Below are 18,520 nucleotides of genomic sequence, written 5' to 3'. Positions count from 1 at the left end.
ATCACTCTCAATCCCTCATACTGGTCACTGGAAGTTCAACATGGCACCTCATGGCAAAGAACTCTCTGAGGATCTGAAAAAAAGAATTATTGCTCTACATAAAGATGGCCTAGGCTATAAGAAGATTGCCAAGACCCTGAAACTGAGCTGCAGCACGGTGGCCAAGACCATACAGCGGTTTAACAGGACAGGTTCCACTCAGAACAGGCCTCGCCATGGTCGAAATAAATGTATGAGTGCTGCCAGCATTGTTGAAGAGGTTGAATGGGTGGGGGGTCAGCCTGTCAGTGCTCAGACCATATGTCGCACTCTGCATCAAATTGGTCTGCATGGCTGTCTTCCCAGAAGGAAGCCTCTTCTAAAAATGATGCACAAGAAAGCCTGCAAAAAGGCTGCAAACAGCCTGCTGAAGACAAGCAAACTAAGGACATGGATTACTGGAACCATGTCCTGTGGTCTGATGAAACCAGGATGAACATATTTGGTTCAGATGGTGTCAAGCGTGTGTGGCGGCAACCAGGTGAGGAATACAAAGACAAGTGTGTCTTGCCTACAGTCAAGCATGGTTGTGGGAGTGTCATGGTCTGGGGCTGCATGAGTGCTGCCGGCACTGGGGAGCTACAGTTTATTGAGGGAACCATGAATGCCAACATGTACTGTGACATACTGAAGCAGAGCATGATCCCTTCCTCTCAAAGACTTGGCCGCAGGGCAGTATTCCAACATGATAACGACCCCAAACACACCTCCAAGACGACCACTGCCTTGATAAAGAAACTGAGGGTAAAGGTGATGGACTGGCCAAGCATGTCTATAGACCTAAACCCTATTGAGCATCTGTGGGGCATCCTCAAACAGAAGGTGCAGGATTACGAGGTCTATAACATCCACCAGCTACGTGAGGTCATCATGGAGGAGTGGAAGAGGACTCCAGTGGCAACTTGTGAAGCTCTGGTGAACTCCATGCCCAAGAGGGTTAAGGCAGTGCTGGAAAATAATGGTGGCCACACAAAATATTGACACTTTAGGTCCAATTTTGACATTTTCACTTAGGGGTGGACTCACTTTTGTTGCCAGCGGTTTAGACATTAATGGCTGTGTGTTGAGTTATTTTGAGGGGACAGTAAATTTACACTGTTATACAAGCTGTACACTCACCATTTTACATTGTAGAAAAGTGTAATTTCTTTAGTGTTGTCTCATGAAAAGATAGAATAAAATATTTCCAAAAATGTGAGGGGTGTACTCACTTCTGTGTGTGTATGTGTGTGTATATATATATATATATACATATATATATATATATATATTTTGCTCATACATATACTGTACTTTAGGTGGATCACTTTCACTTGTAATATATATGAAGAAAGCCAAAAGTCTACAGACTCTGCCATTGTAAAGTGCTAATAAGACAGGTATGTGGCTAGCAGCCCTTGTGACTAATTGCTTTCTCGTTGCAGTTGTTGAGGACATTAACAAGCGGAGGGAACCACTCCCCAGCCTGGAAGCAGTGTATCTGATTACACCTTCCGAAAAGGTACCAGTGTTACAGAACTCAATACTTATCTTTCTATGTACTGTATGGGTTCCAAAGGAGGTCATGTGAACAGGTCCAATCCAACTACCTTCTTGCAAAGCTCACTTCATAGCTTGTAGTTTTAGTTTAGCCACACTCAAGCTAAACTTCTATCAACGGAGGGGAAAAAGAGGAGGGAGTTGAGGGCTGACAGCTCAAGGGCTTGTTTATCTTTGCAAGAAAATTAGAAACTGGACAAGGTTATTAAACCCGATTGTAACACCTTCAGAATGGTTCTCTGGGGCTATTTGAAGGTACCTTAGAAATGAAATGTTGAATCTATCTAGGCTCAGTTGCCTATAAATATTTATTTTGCCTTTTGTTTTAGGCCCTTGGGGGGCATTAGTTCTTTCCTCTTTTTACTTTTTACCACTATTCCTATTATAACTCTTTTTCAGCCCCTCTGTCCCCTTTCACTTCCCCTTCCCTCTAAGCCACCATAGGTCTCCACTATCTACATATAAATTTTGCATGCAGGTTATGAAATGTGGATGATGACACCTGCTTGACTATGATATGTCCTCCAGGATTAGGTGTTAGGGATGGTGCGTCTGAGCAGGAATATCCAAAGTCACATGCTAATGCTGAACAGGATGGCGTTGTCAGAACACCCCATTATTGGTGGCAAAGAAATTGTTGGTTTTATGTTGCATGTTAGCAAGACCATTATGAGGAATTTGGAATTAGTTTTTCCCTCACTGGAGCAAGTGGAATTGTGCTTTGGGTTTTTTTGCCTTCCTCTGGATCAACTCTGGGTATAGGATTGGGTATATGAGGGTTTTCTATTTATTTATACAATTCATTTTTTCTATTGGTTGACCTAGATGGACTTTTGTCTTATTTCAACCTAACTATGTAACTATTATAAAAGGCATTATCATGGACTGGTAAGCTGCATGACTTGTGGGCATTTCAGGGCTTAACTTTTATTTTTGAGTGGCGTGTTCCTTAAAAAGTACCTGTACCTGTAGTCATAATGTACATAGTAAGCTACCATGTAGATTGCATTGCAGGCACCACCTTGTGCCTGATCTTTGGCCCCACTTTTTCCTAGAAGGCCCTGCACACTCTATAATGTAAATAGTGATCAGTTACTAGCCCTGACTTGTCTCGTTCCTTCCTCATTCTTCTTTCTATTGGCACATCACTGTGATGGAAGCATATTAGGGCTCCAAGAAAGATCTGCAACAGTGGCAGGTAAACTTTGACCTTTAAACTGTTGCAGAACTACAAGTCCCATCTTTCTTCTTCCTCTGGGAGTCATGCTTGTGGCTGTGAGAGTCTTCTCTTTGAATATCATGTTCCATCATTTCTGAGTTGTACTTTGATGCACCCACTGGCCACAGAGGCTAGGACCCTTGTGGGACCCAATGTGACGCATTTCACCATTAATAAGGGCTTAATTATATGGATGATCATGATCCCTATAATTAAACCCTAATTGAGGGCAAAATGCGTCAGTAAAGGAGTCATGAAGAGATAACATAAAAGTAACCATTCAGTAGTGTCAATAAATTGAAGAAAAAACACAGCAGTGCAATGCCTGGGCATTTGTATCGTGTTTTGAATAGCTAGGCTGCACTGAACTAACTGTAACAGTGTAAATGTAAAATCAATATGTGTTTAACCAATGTTTCCCTTCTCTGTTGGCTCTTGCTTTTCCTTACATTAACTCTGTTATTAATCAGCTTGCTAAAATGTTACCTAATGTCTAATAATTCTTTGAAGAGCAGGAAGGATTTCCTTATTGACAAAAAAACTTCCTGATGGAAAACAATACTGAATCCCTCACGGGACATTCTGTATTGCCTTCAAACACCAGTCAGATTCCTGCCCGCCCTGTAAGATGCAATCTAATTCATTCTAATTGGTGGCTGTGGAGCTGTACACACAAGACTATTCTCATGCTATAATACAATATACAGACAGCAGTTATGGGTCTTTGGTGACTTCTATTATCCTACCTTTTTTATTTTGTTTAATGGCCTTTAAAGGACATCAGTCAGCAGAGAAATATGAGCGCTGCCATTGCTCACTTGGTGCATGCTCCACTCTTTTCATCTTGAACCTTGTTTTAGTACTCTAGAGAGTTACTAACTTGGAACAAGTACAGACAGGCAATAAGACACTTCATACTTCACTGGGTCCAGAATAATGCCACACTAGGATGTGAAGATAGGATGTAATGACTACTTTCAAGGTAGGGCTCATTCAACAACTAGTTCTGGCCAGCTCAGTAGATTGTTTTAAAAAGAAGCTGGATGCATTCCTAAATGCACAAATATTACTGGATATTAACATTTATAGTTGATAACACCAGGGATTGTTAATCCAGGGAATATCTCCTGGGGAATCAGGAAGAATTTTTTTCTACCACTGGAGCAAATTGGATTATTGGATTATGCTTTATTGGGGTTTTTTGCCTTCCTCTGGATCAACTTTGGATATAATATCTTGTATACAGAAGTCTTCTATTTATTTATTTTTTTCTATTGCCTGAAAGAGATGGACTTAAAACCTGTACCTATGTAATCCTGGAGCCTGTACATTTAAAAACAAGTCAACAATAACAGCTACCATATTTAGATCTTCCTAAAGAGCAGTATTCTAGAGTTCTTTTTCTTAAAGCGTTTAAAGAGACTCTGCCACTGTGCTGATTCTGATTAAACTGGCATGTTCTCTTGAAATGACAACCCCCTGTGCTTTGATCCTCACCATCCCACCCCTCTGCTTTATGCATGTTAATATCAATTAGCAAGTATGTCCATTATGTGATGGGCCACTATTAATGCATATTAGGTAGCAGGGGATAGGTCCAAAGCAGCACCCATGGAGATTTTGTAATACAGAGCAACCTGGATTTTGGGGTGCATGTGCTTTTTTTGGGGGGAACTAGGGGCAGAGGGAAATTTAACGTTTTAAATGCCATGTGACAATTTTCAAATAGAACCAATTCATTCCTAATCTTTATTGATATGAGCCCAAAAAGTCAAAGCAGAAGAAGTGAAAGCTTCTGCTGACAGCTCATACGACCCCCACCACCCATTCATACCCTCCTTTGCCATGCTCCCCCACCACTCTAGTTGCCTGTCAGGGGCTCTCAGAAATACAAAAAAATATATATTATATGGTTGGGGGAATCCACTAACAATTAAAGGTGCCCAGATCCTATTTTGTAGGTGGGTTTTAACACAAATATAGCCATGGTACAAAAAGAAAAAGGAAACGATGAAAGATGCAACACCAACTTGGGCTACCACATATTTTTTTTCATTAGAAAAAGGTAAAATGTGAATTTTATCAAAAATGCCCTACTGTCAAAAATAAACATTCTGAGCATGGAATGATTCTCGCTAGTGCCCATCCCCCTACATCCTCACTCAGAAATACCCAGTACTTCTGGGTATGGATGAGCATGTGATCTTCTCCCCTTACTCCCAGGGTGCAATGTTCAGGACTCAGAATTCAGTCACCAGGCCCAAACACTGTCACATATGAGAGATGAGATCATTACCCCATATAAACTCTTACTCGAAGCTTACGCAGGGATTAGACTCAAGGCTCAGACAGATTAGGGAAGGTTAATATTCGTGGGTGGGTGGTGGCCTTTCTTAAAAATTATTCTTAACCACTTCCTGTCCGGACACTTTTACCCCCTTCCTGTCCAGGGCAATTTTCAGCTTTCAGTGCTATCACACTTTAAATGACAATTGCGCGGTCATGCAACACTGTACCCATATGAATTTTTTACCATTTTTTTGAGACAGATAAAACTTTATTTTGGTGGTATTTATTTACCACTGGGATTTTTTTTTTTTTTTGCTATGTAAATGAAAAAGTCCAAAAATTTTGAAAAAAAGTATTTTGCAAATAAATAATATTTCATCATAAATCCTGGCCAAAATTTATTCCATTATCTTTTTAGTAAAAAAAAAATAAGCCAAATTAGTTTATAACCAAAAATTATAATTTTTAAACATTTTTTTACATTTTTATTTTATTTTTTTATATTATTATTTTTTTAACATACTGTCACCCTAGCAGTACAGTGTCACCATGGTGATGAAGATTTTTTCTTTTTTTTTTACACTGATGCTTTTATACCCATATAGGATGTAAATGCAATAATTTCTCTTTCTCTCTGTCTGCATTCTTGAAGCCATTGAGAACTACTGAGTGAGCTGTGATTGGTCACAGCTTGTCACATGGTACAAGGCTGTTGTGAATAGCCTTGTACCATGTGACCTCTGTGATCATTCACAGATTTCACACATAGTAAGCAATGATCTCACAAGTGACATCTTGCTTACTATGCATGTGATCACTGATTGGCCAATCAGCGATCACATGATCGGGACCTCGTGCAGAGGTCCCGTCCGACGATCGGTGTTTCACCGTGTCCGGAGGACACAGCGGGCACCGGATCGCGGTGCTGTGCGCTCCCAGGGAGCGCGCACAAGCAGGGTGCGGGGAGGCCATTTATAAACGGCCACCCGACCCTGCAGTGCCACTGTCCGGCTGTTTATATACAATGGCCGGACGGGAGGTGGTTAAAGAAACATTTACATATTAGTTCACCCAAAATAGTTTTTTTTCACCAGTGGCTTCTTGTGTTATATGTCTCAATATCTCACTCTTCCTGCTGCCTTTAAACAGTTTGTAAAGCTAGCCATAGGCATTAGTAACCATTCGGACTTGTTCAGGACCACTAGTAAACTACTTTTTGGAGGAACAATCAATTGGACAATTTAGAGAACATATTGCAAGCACTTTTGTTCCTCCTTGTAATAAGTGGTATCGGCAGCATCTGCTTTCACTGTGATTCAAATGCCTTAGCATGGTCAGATCATGCATACTGTCTTGGCTGTCATTTTATCATATTTGTGGAATCTACTGGCAACCTAATGGTCAATCAGGAGGGTGAGCCTGGAAACTTCGGTACAGAGATGTCAAGCTGCCAGAGTCTTACAAAACGTAAGAAGTCAGTGAGGTTATTGTCCATTCACATCTATCAAAAGCTGATTTATTACATTTGGGCCTACAAGCAATAGGTTTATTGCAAGTGTATCTCTAGGCAAAATCATTTTTCTTTTAGTTTTGGCTAGTGTAGGGAAGGGTTAGGCCCTGCTAATTCTTATTGCTGTCTGTGTTCCCATAGGGGAGATTGTCCATTCTATTGTACGGGTGACCATTATTAAAATAAAGGTGAAATCCAAAATTTGAAGTTGTCCCTTGATCAAGGGTTAAGGTGGGAACACCTGTTATGGGGACAACTGTCTAAAATGTAAATTTCCTTCTTTTGGGGAGATTTCCTGTAACTTTCTGTTGCGTCTCTGGGACCGGAAGTGAAGGGAATTTTCCTTAATGATACAAAACCAAAAAATCTGGCAGGGGTTTTAATCATTCTATACTCTATCCAAAACTTAAAAAAAGAGTTTTGGCCATACAGGAACTTTAATTTCATATTCATAGCTTGTGCACATTGCTGTTGCAACCTCTTATTCCATCTTTGTCACCTTGTATCTTAGGCTTCCTCTCACGCTCCTTCCTTCTCTTGCAGTCTGTTCATTCCCTCATCAATGACTTCAAAGATCCTTCTTCCTCTAAGTACAAAGCAGCACACGTCTTCTTTACAGACTGTAAGTGTGTCACTAACACTGAGCCGATCACCCTCGTATCTCCTCCCCGGTCTGGTGCCCCCTTGCATCTTTCCCTTAGTTTCTTTCATCAGCCATTGTACTCATCGTTTCACAACCTGTTTCCACAGCCTGTCCAGACAGCCTGTTTAATGAGCTGGTCAAGTCACGAGCATCCAAAGTTATCAAGACATTGACGGAAATTAACATCGCATTCCTTCCCTATGAGTCACAGGTAAGTCACATCAGCAAAATTTGGGCAGTAGAGGCTTATGTATTTTAAAGATAACCACCGGCATATATAAAATATTTACATTGATTTAGCTAAATCTTCAATATTATATCATTAAGTATTTTTAAATGCAAATTGTGTAAGTACGTGAGTTTGATTTGGTCCGCTATACCAGTGGTGGTCAACTTTCTTGATATACAGTTGTGCTCAAAAGGTGGAAATACTCTTGGAGAATTGGTATTATACAGTATGTACAATTTTAAATAAAACATGAGTGAGCAGGCAAAATGCATTTCTTTTATTTCATATGGGATAATTATTCAACTGGAGTATCAACTTGGCCTTGTGCTTAGGGTCATTGTTGTGCTGGAAAGTCCAAGAGCATCCCATGTGCAGCTTTCATGCAGAAGAATGCAAATTGTCCCCAAAATATCAGTGAGCAACCACTGTGCTTCACAGAGGAGATGGTATTTCTGTCACTATAGGCCTTGTTGACCCCATTCTAAGCATAGTGCTTGTATTTGTGACCATAAAGCTCTATTTTGCTCTCGACACCTTAGATTACAGTGTGGCAGAATCTGTAAGGTAATTTTTGTTCAAGTATCGTCATATTTTGCTCATTGAAACAACCACATCATCATTTTCCAGAGCAGTCTGTATTTCTCTTTAGGTTACTTTTCTTTGTATCCTGAACAATTCTGCTGTTGTGGCTTAAATATTTTTTAGTCTACCTGATCTTGGCTTGGTATCAAGGCTTTGGATATCTTTTTATATCCATTTCCATCTTTATATCGTTCCATTACCTTGTTATACATGTCTTTTGACAGTACTTTTCTGCTTCTCATGGCTTAGTATCTATCCTGCTCAGTGCATCCACCTGAGAAGTAACAAACCTCTGTGTCTGTACCAAGGTCACACATTCCAGGGTAGAGTGGCATAGCGTAGGGGGGCAACTGGTACTGTCGCTCTGGGTGCAACATTTAGAGGGGCGCAGAAATGAGTCCTGCCCCTCTCACATGTGCTTGGTCTGATGCCCCAGCCGGCCCCATTGTTTTCTGTGGAAGAAGGGCCAGAGCATGACAAGAAGAGCCGGACCATGTGTGATCCACTGACATCAATGGGACGGGGCGCTGAAGTCACTGGCCCTCCTCCCCCGGCCAGGATATGGCAGAACCTAGCAGAGAGAATGTGAGCAGAATGTGTCTGTCTCCCCTGCCGACTACAGAAGAGGAGGGGTGGTGAGGAGGGCTGCCAACGACCTTGGGATCTCAGCTTGTCACACGCAGCAGATAGAAGGAACCTGACCACAGCACTCGGGACTATGCAGAGTGCCCCATGTATAAGTACAGTGGCTTCTGTTTCTGCACCATAATTCCTGCCTGGCTGAGAGGATACAGGAGGGGGGCTGGGGGGCACCTTGTGTGGGGGGTGGGGAGATGATCCTTATTGCCTCCCATCTGTTATCCCTCCTGCCCCCTGGTAGTGGTGGTGGGGGGGTCTCCTCACTTACAGCAGAGCAGCCAGCCAATAACCCCGATGTAATGTTATCAGTACGGATTAGTAAGGGGTCCTTGTTATTGACAGCCAAAGTCTCTGATTGGCTGCCCTCAGTACGCAGCCTTTTATTATTGGATGAACCAGAGATAGCTCTTTGATTACTATAGTCAAAGAGCTATCTCAGACTCAACCAATCAGAGGCTTTGGCTGTGAATAACGAGGAGCCCTTAAAGCGGAACTCCATCCAAAAGGGGACGTTCCTGCTTGTTAGCATCACCTCCACCCCCCCCCCTTCCCACTGCAGTTTTTGGTTTTGACAGGTACCCATTTCCACTTTTGGCTGACTTTGCCATGGCAATCTCTGGTTCCAGAAGACTGTGGGACCAATCACAAAACGCAGCGCTGCTTGCGCATACGCAGTAGGAAACCAGCTGTGAAGCCAGAAGAGCAGAGCAACCAGCCAATAATGCCAACATAAATTACATAGGGGTAATGGCTGCCTGCTCTGCTGTGACAGATTATTCAGAGCCCCTGTCCTCTCCATTCACACCTGAGCCCCCGTACCCCCCATGGCTCCAGGTGAGGGAATTAAAAAAAGAAGGGACACCCCTCCCCTCCTCCCATCTTCTTTTTTTAATTTCCCCTTATGTTGGGGTTATTATTGGCTGCCTTTTCTGCTGTATGTAAGGGCAACTCGTTATTTACAGCCTGCGCCTCTGATTGGCTGCTGCAGTCTTTTATTATTATTTGAATCTGAGAAGATATCTCTTTGATTACTGTAGTCAAACAGATATCTCAGATTCAACCAATAATAAAAGGCTGCAGGTAGTCAATCAGAGGCTCAGGCTGTAAATGGAGGAACCCTTTGAGTTTCTATGAGAAAGTGCTAATAGTCTACGGGTTAGGGGTGCAAATGACTTGCTTTGCCCCAGGTGCTGACAACCCATGCTACACCACTGCCAGGGTATGTAAACTTTTGATCAGCACTTTGATCACTATCCTTAAATAAAAGACATTTTTTTTGGCATGCTAGGTCATAGTTTCAATATCAATGCCAACATTTCATGATTTCTGCCAGGGTATGCAGACTTTTGAGCACAACTCTAGGTGGATTCAAGTGTGGCCCCTGATATCACAAAGGGCTAACCGGAATGTTCAGTGAATGCTACAGAAAGCTATCAGAGACTGCAGGCTTGCAACAAGAGATGGTCAAAGACTATAGAAGACCTACGAGAGATGCTCAGGAACTGCAGATATATAAAAAGCCTGGTTGAAGATTGAGGGCATGCTTCAGGAGACAGTCAAGTGAGACGCTGTAAGAGACTGCTAGACATAAATGTTATTACAGCCCCTTTACAAATCATTTCCACATTTGTGCTTCCTGCAGTCCTCTTAATGTGACGTGCCACCTTTGATATCTCATTTAGCAAGATCCATTGTAAACTATCAGAAAAACAAATTGAAAAAGGAAAATACAAGAAGAAAGTGGTTAGCACTTCAGCCTAGCAGCACTGGGCTTGTCGGCTCAAATCCCAACCATGGCTCTACCTACGTGGAGTTTGCATGTTCTCCCTGTGCCTGCGTGGAGTTCCTCCGGATACTCCGGTTTCCTCCCACTCTCCAAAGACATGCTGGTAGGTTAATTGGCTCCTGTCTAAATTGGCCATATTATATGTATGAATGTGAGTTAGGGACCTTAGATTGCAAGCTCCTTGAGGGTTAGAGACGAATGGGAATGTACAATACAGTCATGGCCGAAATTGTTGGCACCCTTGATATTTCTCCAGGAAATCATGTATTTCTCACGAAACGTATTGCATTAACACATGTTTTGCTATACACATGTTTATTCCCTTTGTGTGTATTGGGACAAAACAAAAAAAGGGAGGAAAGAAAGCAAATTCGACATAATGTCACACAAACCTCCAAAAATGGGCTGGACAAAAGTATTGGCACCCTTTCACAACTGCGGATAAATAAGAATGTTACAAGCATGTGATGCTCCTGTAAACTCACCTGGGGCAAGTAACAGGTGTGGGCAATATAGAAATCACACCTGAAAGCAGATAAAAAGGAGAGACGTTCACTTAACCTTTGCATTGTGTGTCTGTCTGTGCCACACTAAGCATGGACAACAGAAAGAGGAGACGAGAACTGTCTGAGGACCTGAGAACCAAAATTGTGGCAAAATATCAACAATCTCAAGGTTACAAGTCCATCTCCAGAGAACTAGATTTGCCTTTGTCCACAGTGCGCAACATTATCAAGAAGTTTGCAACCCATGGCACTGTAGCTAATCTCCCTGGTCGTGGACGGATGAGGAAAATTGATGAAAGATTGCAACGCAGAATAGTCCGGATGGTGGATAAGCAGCCCCAAACATGTTCCAAAGACATTCAAGCTGTCCTGCAGGCTCAGGGAGCATCAGTGTCAGCGCGAACTATCCGTCGACATTTAAATGAAATGAAACGCTATGGCAGGAGACCCAGGAGGACCCCACTGCTGACACAGAGACATAAAAAAGCAAGACTACAGTTTGCCAAAATGTACTTGAGTAAGCCAAAAGCCTTCTGGGAAAACGTCTTGTGGACAGATGAGACCAAGATAGAGCTTTTCGGTAAAGCACATCATTCTACTGTTTACCGAAAACGGAATGAGGCCTACAAAGAACAAAACACAGTACCTACGGTAAAATATGGTGGAGGTTCAATGATGTTTTGGGGTTGTTTTGCTGCCTCTGGCACTGGGTGCCTTGACTGTGTGCAAGGCATCATGAAATCTGAGGATTACCAAAGGATTTTGGGTCGCACTGTAGGGCCCAGTGTCAGAAAGCTGGGTTTGCGTCCAAGATCCTGGGTCTTCCAGCAGGACAATGACCCCAAACATACGTCAAAAAGCACTCAGAAATGGATGGCAAAGAAGCGCTGGAGAGTTCTGAAGTGGCCAGCAATGAGCCCAGATCTAAATCCCATTGAACACCTGTGGAGAGATCTTAAAATTGCTGTTGGGAAAAGGTGTCCTTCCAATAAGAGAGACCTGGAGCTGTTTGCAAAGGAAGAGTGGTCCAAAATTCCGGGTGAGAGGTGTCAGAAGCTTATTGATGGTTATAGGAAGCGACTGATTTCAGTTATGTTTTCCAAAGGGTGTGCAACCAAATATTAAGTTAAGGGTGCCAATACTTTTGTCCAGCCCATTTTTGGGGTTTTGTGTGACATTATGTCATATTTGCTTTTCTGCCTCTGTTTTATATTTGTTCCAATACATACAAAGGGAATAAACATGTGTATAGCAAAACATGTGTTAATGCAATACCTTTTTTGTGTGAAATACTTGATTTTCAGGAAAAATATCAAGGGTGCCAACAATTTCGGCCATGACTGTATATGTAAACCGATGCGTAAATTGATGGCGCTATATAAATACCTGTAGTAAGTACCTGTAGTAATGTACTGTACAGCACAGAAAAAAGTAAGATTGTGTGAAAGAAATAAAGCAAACCATTTATCTATTAGAATCCAGTCTAAAGGGTATTCTCCTTTACTGGGCTGTGTAAGCACCTAGGTAAGGGAATCACAAACTATTGTCTGCAGGTACTGCAGAAGGGACTAAGTGGCAAAGGGCTGCAGGTTGGGCACCAAAGCCCTATACAGTAACACGCAGACTGGGAAAGGGAAGGGAGAACTGAGATCCAGTCAGGTGTTCTGCATGAAAATGTTCTGTCAAGGACATACTGGTTGAAAGAGAAACTAGAGTGAGTAAAGACCCCATCAATCTGCTTCTGCTCTTTCAGTGTCCAGTCAGAAGGCTCAGGCTGGAGGGGAATACCATCGTATTCCTTAACTGTAATTGGGATCATCTCCCTAGCTGAACTGTGTGGCAAAGTTTTATAAATCGTGAACTGAATGGACAGAAATTCATAGGTATAAATATCTATGTATATGTACTGGTAGCTGTTTGCCCACAATTCAGCTTTAAGACTAATAGAGGTATGTATAAATAAGTTGCAAAATCAGGCACTTTCAAAATGTCTTACTTTAGCAGTGTTCTGCTGGACTCTGAGAGCCGTTTCTTCTCGTATTTATAATGTTGTCTATAAGGGTTGGTAGAACTTATGATCAGGCACAAATAGAAAAAAGTTCCAAAAGTAGCAAGGTAAAACAAAACCACTGGCATCTCACAGAGAACCTAAATCATGTTAATAGGAACCATCAGACCTACAGTATATGAGCTTGTTGGATATCCCATTCCAAAACCATGGCCATTAGTATATAGTTGCCCCCAACCCACATCCCCCTTTGGAACTATAACAACCTTCATTCTTTTGGTTAGGCTTTTCACAATATTTTGGAGTGTTTTTGTGGGAATTTGTGCACATTCAGCCAAAAGAACATTTTTGGGGTCAGGACCTGATGTTCAACAAAGAGACCTGGCTCATAGTGTTCCGAATAATCCCGACGGTGTTCAGTAAAGTTGAGGTCAGCGTCCTGTGGAAGCCACTCAAGTTGCTCTACACCAAACTCATCAAACCATGTCTTTATGGGGTTGGCTTTGTACACAGGGGCACAGTCATGCTGGAACAGAAAAGATCCCTCCCCAAACTGTTACTACAAAGTTGAAAGTGCTCAATGAAATGGAAGGGTGTCCATTTTTGGTCATACAGTGTATATTTGGTTTATGTTGATATATGCTTTGACCCACCTAATGTCTTTTTTCACTAAACGTTTACTTACCATATCTTCTAGGTGTTTTCTTTGGATTACCCAGATTCCTTCCACAGTTTCTACAGTCCTCATAAAGCTCAGATGAAGAACCCGATCCTAGAGCGTCTTGCAGAACAGCTTGCCACTCTGTGTGCCACCTTGAAAGAGTACCCAGCTGTGCGCTACCGCGGGTGTGTTATTACAGCAGTGCTGTCAAGGGAAAGGTTGTTGCTTAGGGCACAGTAGAACCAGTTATAATATACAGATATAAGATATTTGGGAAAAAAAAACACAATACATTATTCAGGCTCTCGTCCTTCTGCAGAATGATCTTGGCTACAACTGATGTAAAATGACTCTTTATTTGGACAAATGACTATTTATATCAGCAGTTTCAAACTCAATTTCATCGTGGGCTGCATCAGCATTATGGGTGCCCTCAAAGGGCTAGTTGGATCTGTAAGACTATATAAATTTATCCATGTTTTCTTTTCTCAGAGAATAGGCGCAGGAACTCAACCACGTCCCCGCCAAACTGCATTGAACACTGGGTGTGGCCAAATTGCACTAACACTGGGAGGATATTAAAGGGGCAATACATTCCAGATGTGTGTTATGTACAAAGATCAGGGGTGCTCTATGCACAGAGTGCAGAATTCAGGGGTGCACTAGGTGCATAGTTGGGGAGTGCAGTACTTTTTTATTTTTAAGCATTTCTTACCTTTCTATAGGCAGCTTTTGTTGTTCAGATTAGCTTGTAGTGTTCAATTAGGGGACAGATTGATGGGCAGTTTTTGTTTTTTTTTTTACAGCAAACAATGTATCAACAAGCCTTGAGATCTCTAACCCTTAAAGTGGTTCTAAAGGCTAAAATAAACCTTCTGTGTGCAGTGGCTCCCCTGCCCCCCACCCAATCATTACCTGAGTCCCCTCCGATCCAGCAACGTTCTCGACAGCCTCTGGGATTTGGGGATTCTTCCTCCTCATTGGCTGAGACAAGAACAGGAGCCCATTTGCTCCTGCTGCCGGCAATCACAGCCAGTGAGCCAATGAGGATAGAGAGGGGTTGGGCTGAGCTGCAGCTCTATGTGGCTTATGGACGCATAGAGCGGCAGCTCGGAGATGAGCACGCAGAGGTGCCCCCAGGGCGACCGGCTTTCCCTGAGGGCACTGCTGAAGAAGGAGGAGCCAGGAGTGCCAGAGGGGACCCAGAAACAAGATGATCGGGACTTCTATGCGAAAAATCACTGCACAGAGCAAGTAAGTATTGACAGGTTTTTTATTTTAGAAAACAAAACCGAAGCTTTAGCTGGGTTCACACTATGTGGTGCGAGACACCGCATGTAATTTGTGCGAATTTCATGCACATGTCTGTGCAGTGTGATTTGAGCTATACCAAAAAAGGTGCAGGACCTTTTTTTTTAATCCGCACCTGAATCACATTGCATGGGTGTTGTCATCTCTGGAAATCGCATCGTGTTTTGCGATCTGTTTCAGAGTGTCATTAATTTATCATTGACACCTGCACCAGATCGCATAAATGTGATGCGATTGCAATGTGGTGTGGGAAATGCACAGGATTTGCAGTGTTTCCCGCACTGCCTTGGTGTGAAGTGTCACTTTAGCTTAGAGAGATAGATTTGTACATTGGCTGGTCACAGTTTTAGAAGCAGCAAGGGACTGAGCTATCTGAGTGTGATAAATTTGTACCCTGGCTAGTCACATAGTGACAGAGGAAGCAGCAAAGTCTGAGATGTGTACATGTACACACAGCCAAGGAAATAAAGTAAAAATCCAGAATTTTCATGATTGTGTCATCAGAGGTGGTCTGAGATCTCTTTCAGAGATAATACTTTTTTGTTATCGTTACATACTACTTACAATGCATTAAATGATGGCATTGATTTACTAAAGGCAAATAGGCTGTTCACTTTGTAAGGGATTTTTCTCTCAGCTTAGTGAATATGTGGAAAATTCACTTATCAAAGAATACACAATCATGTGCAAGGAAAAAAAAACAGTATACTGTAATCATACAGTATAGGACACAGGCTTAATATTTATAGACTCTGTGTTACAGGCTCGTAACTGCAAGTGACTGCACGTCAGCATAGCTTTGGAGTACATGCCCCCTGGGTGTCCCCTATAACCCTCTATATGTGAATCCTCAGTTTTTTTGCTAGGGTTCTAAAGTGATGGACCTCTTGTCCCTTACAGAGAATTCACTCTTAGCCTAACTTGGTTATTGTTTACGTTTGGATTCATCAATCAACTCTTCAATGTCTTCCAATAAAACTGCAGAAGCAGTGCATCCGGATTGGTAATTTTTGGATGCACTGTAATTTTTGGACTAAGCTAAGGGAAATTTCCCTTGCAAAGTAAACCACCTATTTGCTCTTAGTAAATCAACCACAATATCTAGCTAGTTTTTACAGCCTGGAAGCAATCTGGAATCAGGTACTGTTGTTGTCTTTAAACAGAAAAAAATACAGCAAATGAATTAAGTGGGATTTAGAGGTTAGCGTCTATTTATAAATTCACTGGAAAACAGATTAGTTATAGGATTAAGTTCAGTATAACGGTATAGACACAGTAGCTCCCAAAATCGGGCATATTGCATGGGAGCATACCAATGGTTGAAAGAGGAATGGGATAGAAATTAAACAGTGAATATGGTGCATGCTGGTTATGTTTATGAAGGATCAATGCTGTAGGATGCTGTGTAGTGCAACTGGTCATAGAAGTTTAGTAGGTTACATAAGTGAAGTGATTACCCCATGTGTTTTCCCCTCAGAGATTACAAGGATAACGCAATGCTTGCGCAGCTGATCCAAGATAAGCTTGATGCATACAAGGCTGATGATCCCACAATGGGGGAGGTGAGGCATTACCAACTACAGTCATTGAAAATGGAAAAGATCTGATTAATGGTGGCCATTCTAAGAAAAAAATACTGTATTGGACTTCCATAGTTACATTTGGTTTCTTCTCTTTAATTGCAGGGCCCAGACAAGGCTCGTTCGCAGCTCATTATCTTGGATCGGGGTTTTGATCCCTCCTCCCCAGTTCTGCATGAGCTAACCTTTCAGGCCATGAGCTATGACCTTCTGCCGGTGGAGAATGATGTGTATAAGTAAGATGAAAAGCTGACATATCAGATATAATAAAACTGGTTGTTAAAGATAACTCCAGCAAACAGCACTATTCCTATCTAATTGTCTTGATCAAATTCCTAGGTTGCTTCAGAGACAGATGTTCATTTTGGTTTTGGGGTCTACATTGCCCTCACCTTTACTCCTTTTGGGGTGCACATGACAGTCACTTCAAAACAGCATGATATAAAAATCTGTATTTCTCTTCTCTGCACAACATTTCTAGCATGCCACCCTTCCATCATAGATTGGCTCTGCTTCTCTTCTTCGACTTATGGATGGTGCTGTGCATGCAGCATTTATGATCATAGTCACCTGTATGACAAAACCTTGAACAGAGATGCTGAGGATGCCACAGTTTTAACAACTCCCTTCAATAATCTCTTAGTGGGCTGCCAGTGAATTATTAAGTTTGTTCTAGATCAGGGGTTCTCAACCAAAGTTCCATGGAACCCTAGGGTTCCTTTAGAGACTGCTAGAGGTTCCTTGAGTAGTGAGAAGTGGCTGCCTCTCAGATAGGTTTCCACTGACACCACTGATCTTTTTCACTATCTGTAAGGTGGTAATTCTTCCTAATGACCAAATGTGTAAGGAGCCTCCCTCCCGCTGACCATCACACTAATGTATCATGAGTTGTAGATATAGTAATTTTTACCAGGGGTTCCTTGAGACATAGTTACATAGTTATAATCCTACACCCACAGTAGATCCAGAGGAAAGCAAAAAAAACAAGCAAAGCATGATCCAATTTGCTCCTGCAGGGGAAAAAATTCCTTCCTGATCCCCCCGAGAGGCAATCGGATATTCCCTGGATCAACTTTACCTATAAATGTTAGTATCCAGTTATATTCTGTGTATCTAAGAAAGAATCCAGGCTTTTTTGTAAAGCAATCCACCGAGCTGGCCAGAACAAACTCTTGAGGGAGTCTTTTCCACATTTTCACAGCTCTTACTGTGACAAAACCTTTCCGTGTTTGGAGATTAAATTTCTTTTCCTCCAGACGTAAAGAGCACCCCCTTGTCCTCTGTGATGACCTCAGGGTGAATAACTTTACACCAAGTTCACTATATGAACCACTGATGTATTTATACATGGTGATCATATCCCCCCTTAATCTCCTCTTCTCAAGAGAGAATAAATTCAGTTCCTCTAATCTTTCCTCAAAGCTGAGCTCCTCCATGCCTCTTATCAGTTTGGTTTCCCTTCTCTGTACTTTCTCCAGTTCCCCAATGTTCTTTTTGTGAATTGGTGCCCAAAACTGAACTGAATATTCCAGATGAGGTATTACCAATGATGTGTACTGGGTAAAATGATATGAACTCTCAGATCCTTCTCCACCATTGATTCCCCCAGTTGTACCTAGTATGTATGATGCATGCATATTCTTAGCCCCCAAGTGCATAACCTTACATTTATCAACATTAAACCTCATTTGCCACATAGTTGCCCAATTAAACAGTGCATTGACGTCAGCTTGTAAATTGAAGACATCCTGTAAGGACGTTATTCCACTGCACAGCTTGGTGTCATCTGCAAAGACTGAATTGGAATTTTTAATCCCAGACTCTAGATCATTTATAAATATATTAAAAAGTAAAGGTACTGAACCTTGGGGTACACCACTGACAACCAGAGACCAGAAAGTTATTTCAAGGCTTCCTCTGTGTTGAAAAGGTTTAAAGGGGCTTTTCTATATTCTGCCAGATCTGAAATATACACAAAA

The 18,520-nt window shown here is 41.9% G+C and overlaps 1 protein-coding gene across 2 annotated transcripts in view; it reads left to right on the top strand.

Annotated features, from left to right (window-relative positions):
- The window catches only part of STXBP1 (syntaxin binding protein 1), an 81,067-nt gene that overhangs the window by 30,870 nt on the left and 31,677 nt on the right, over positions 1–18,520 (top strand). For both annotated transcript variants that reach the window (XM_089656393.1, XM_089656391.1), the window contains exons 4-9: positions 1,464–1,540; positions 7,140–7,218; positions 7,347–7,450; positions 13,687–13,835; positions 16,439–16,523; positions 16,647–16,777. In XM_089656393.1, coding sequence (XP_089512519.1) covers positions 1,464–1,540; positions 7,140–7,218; positions 7,347–7,450; positions 13,687–13,835; positions 16,439–16,523; positions 16,647–16,777 — 625 coding nt within the window. The remainder of the gene's footprint in view (positions 1–1,463; positions 1,541–7,139; positions 7,219–7,346; positions 7,451–13,686; positions 13,836–16,438; positions 16,524–16,646; positions 16,778–18,520) is intronic.

The sequence above is a fragment of the Staurois parvus genome, unplaced genomic scaffold, assembly GCF_062004578.1.
Source record: "Staurois parvus isolate SC_StPar_1 unplaced genomic scaffold, SC_StPar_1.0 ptg000902l, whole genome shotgun sequence".
Taxonomy (NCBI): Eukaryota; Metazoa; Chordata; class Amphibia; order Anura; family Ranidae; genus Staurois; species Staurois parvus.
Note: the sequence above shows the minus strand (reverse complement) of the source record. Positions and strands in the feature narration are given on the sequence as shown.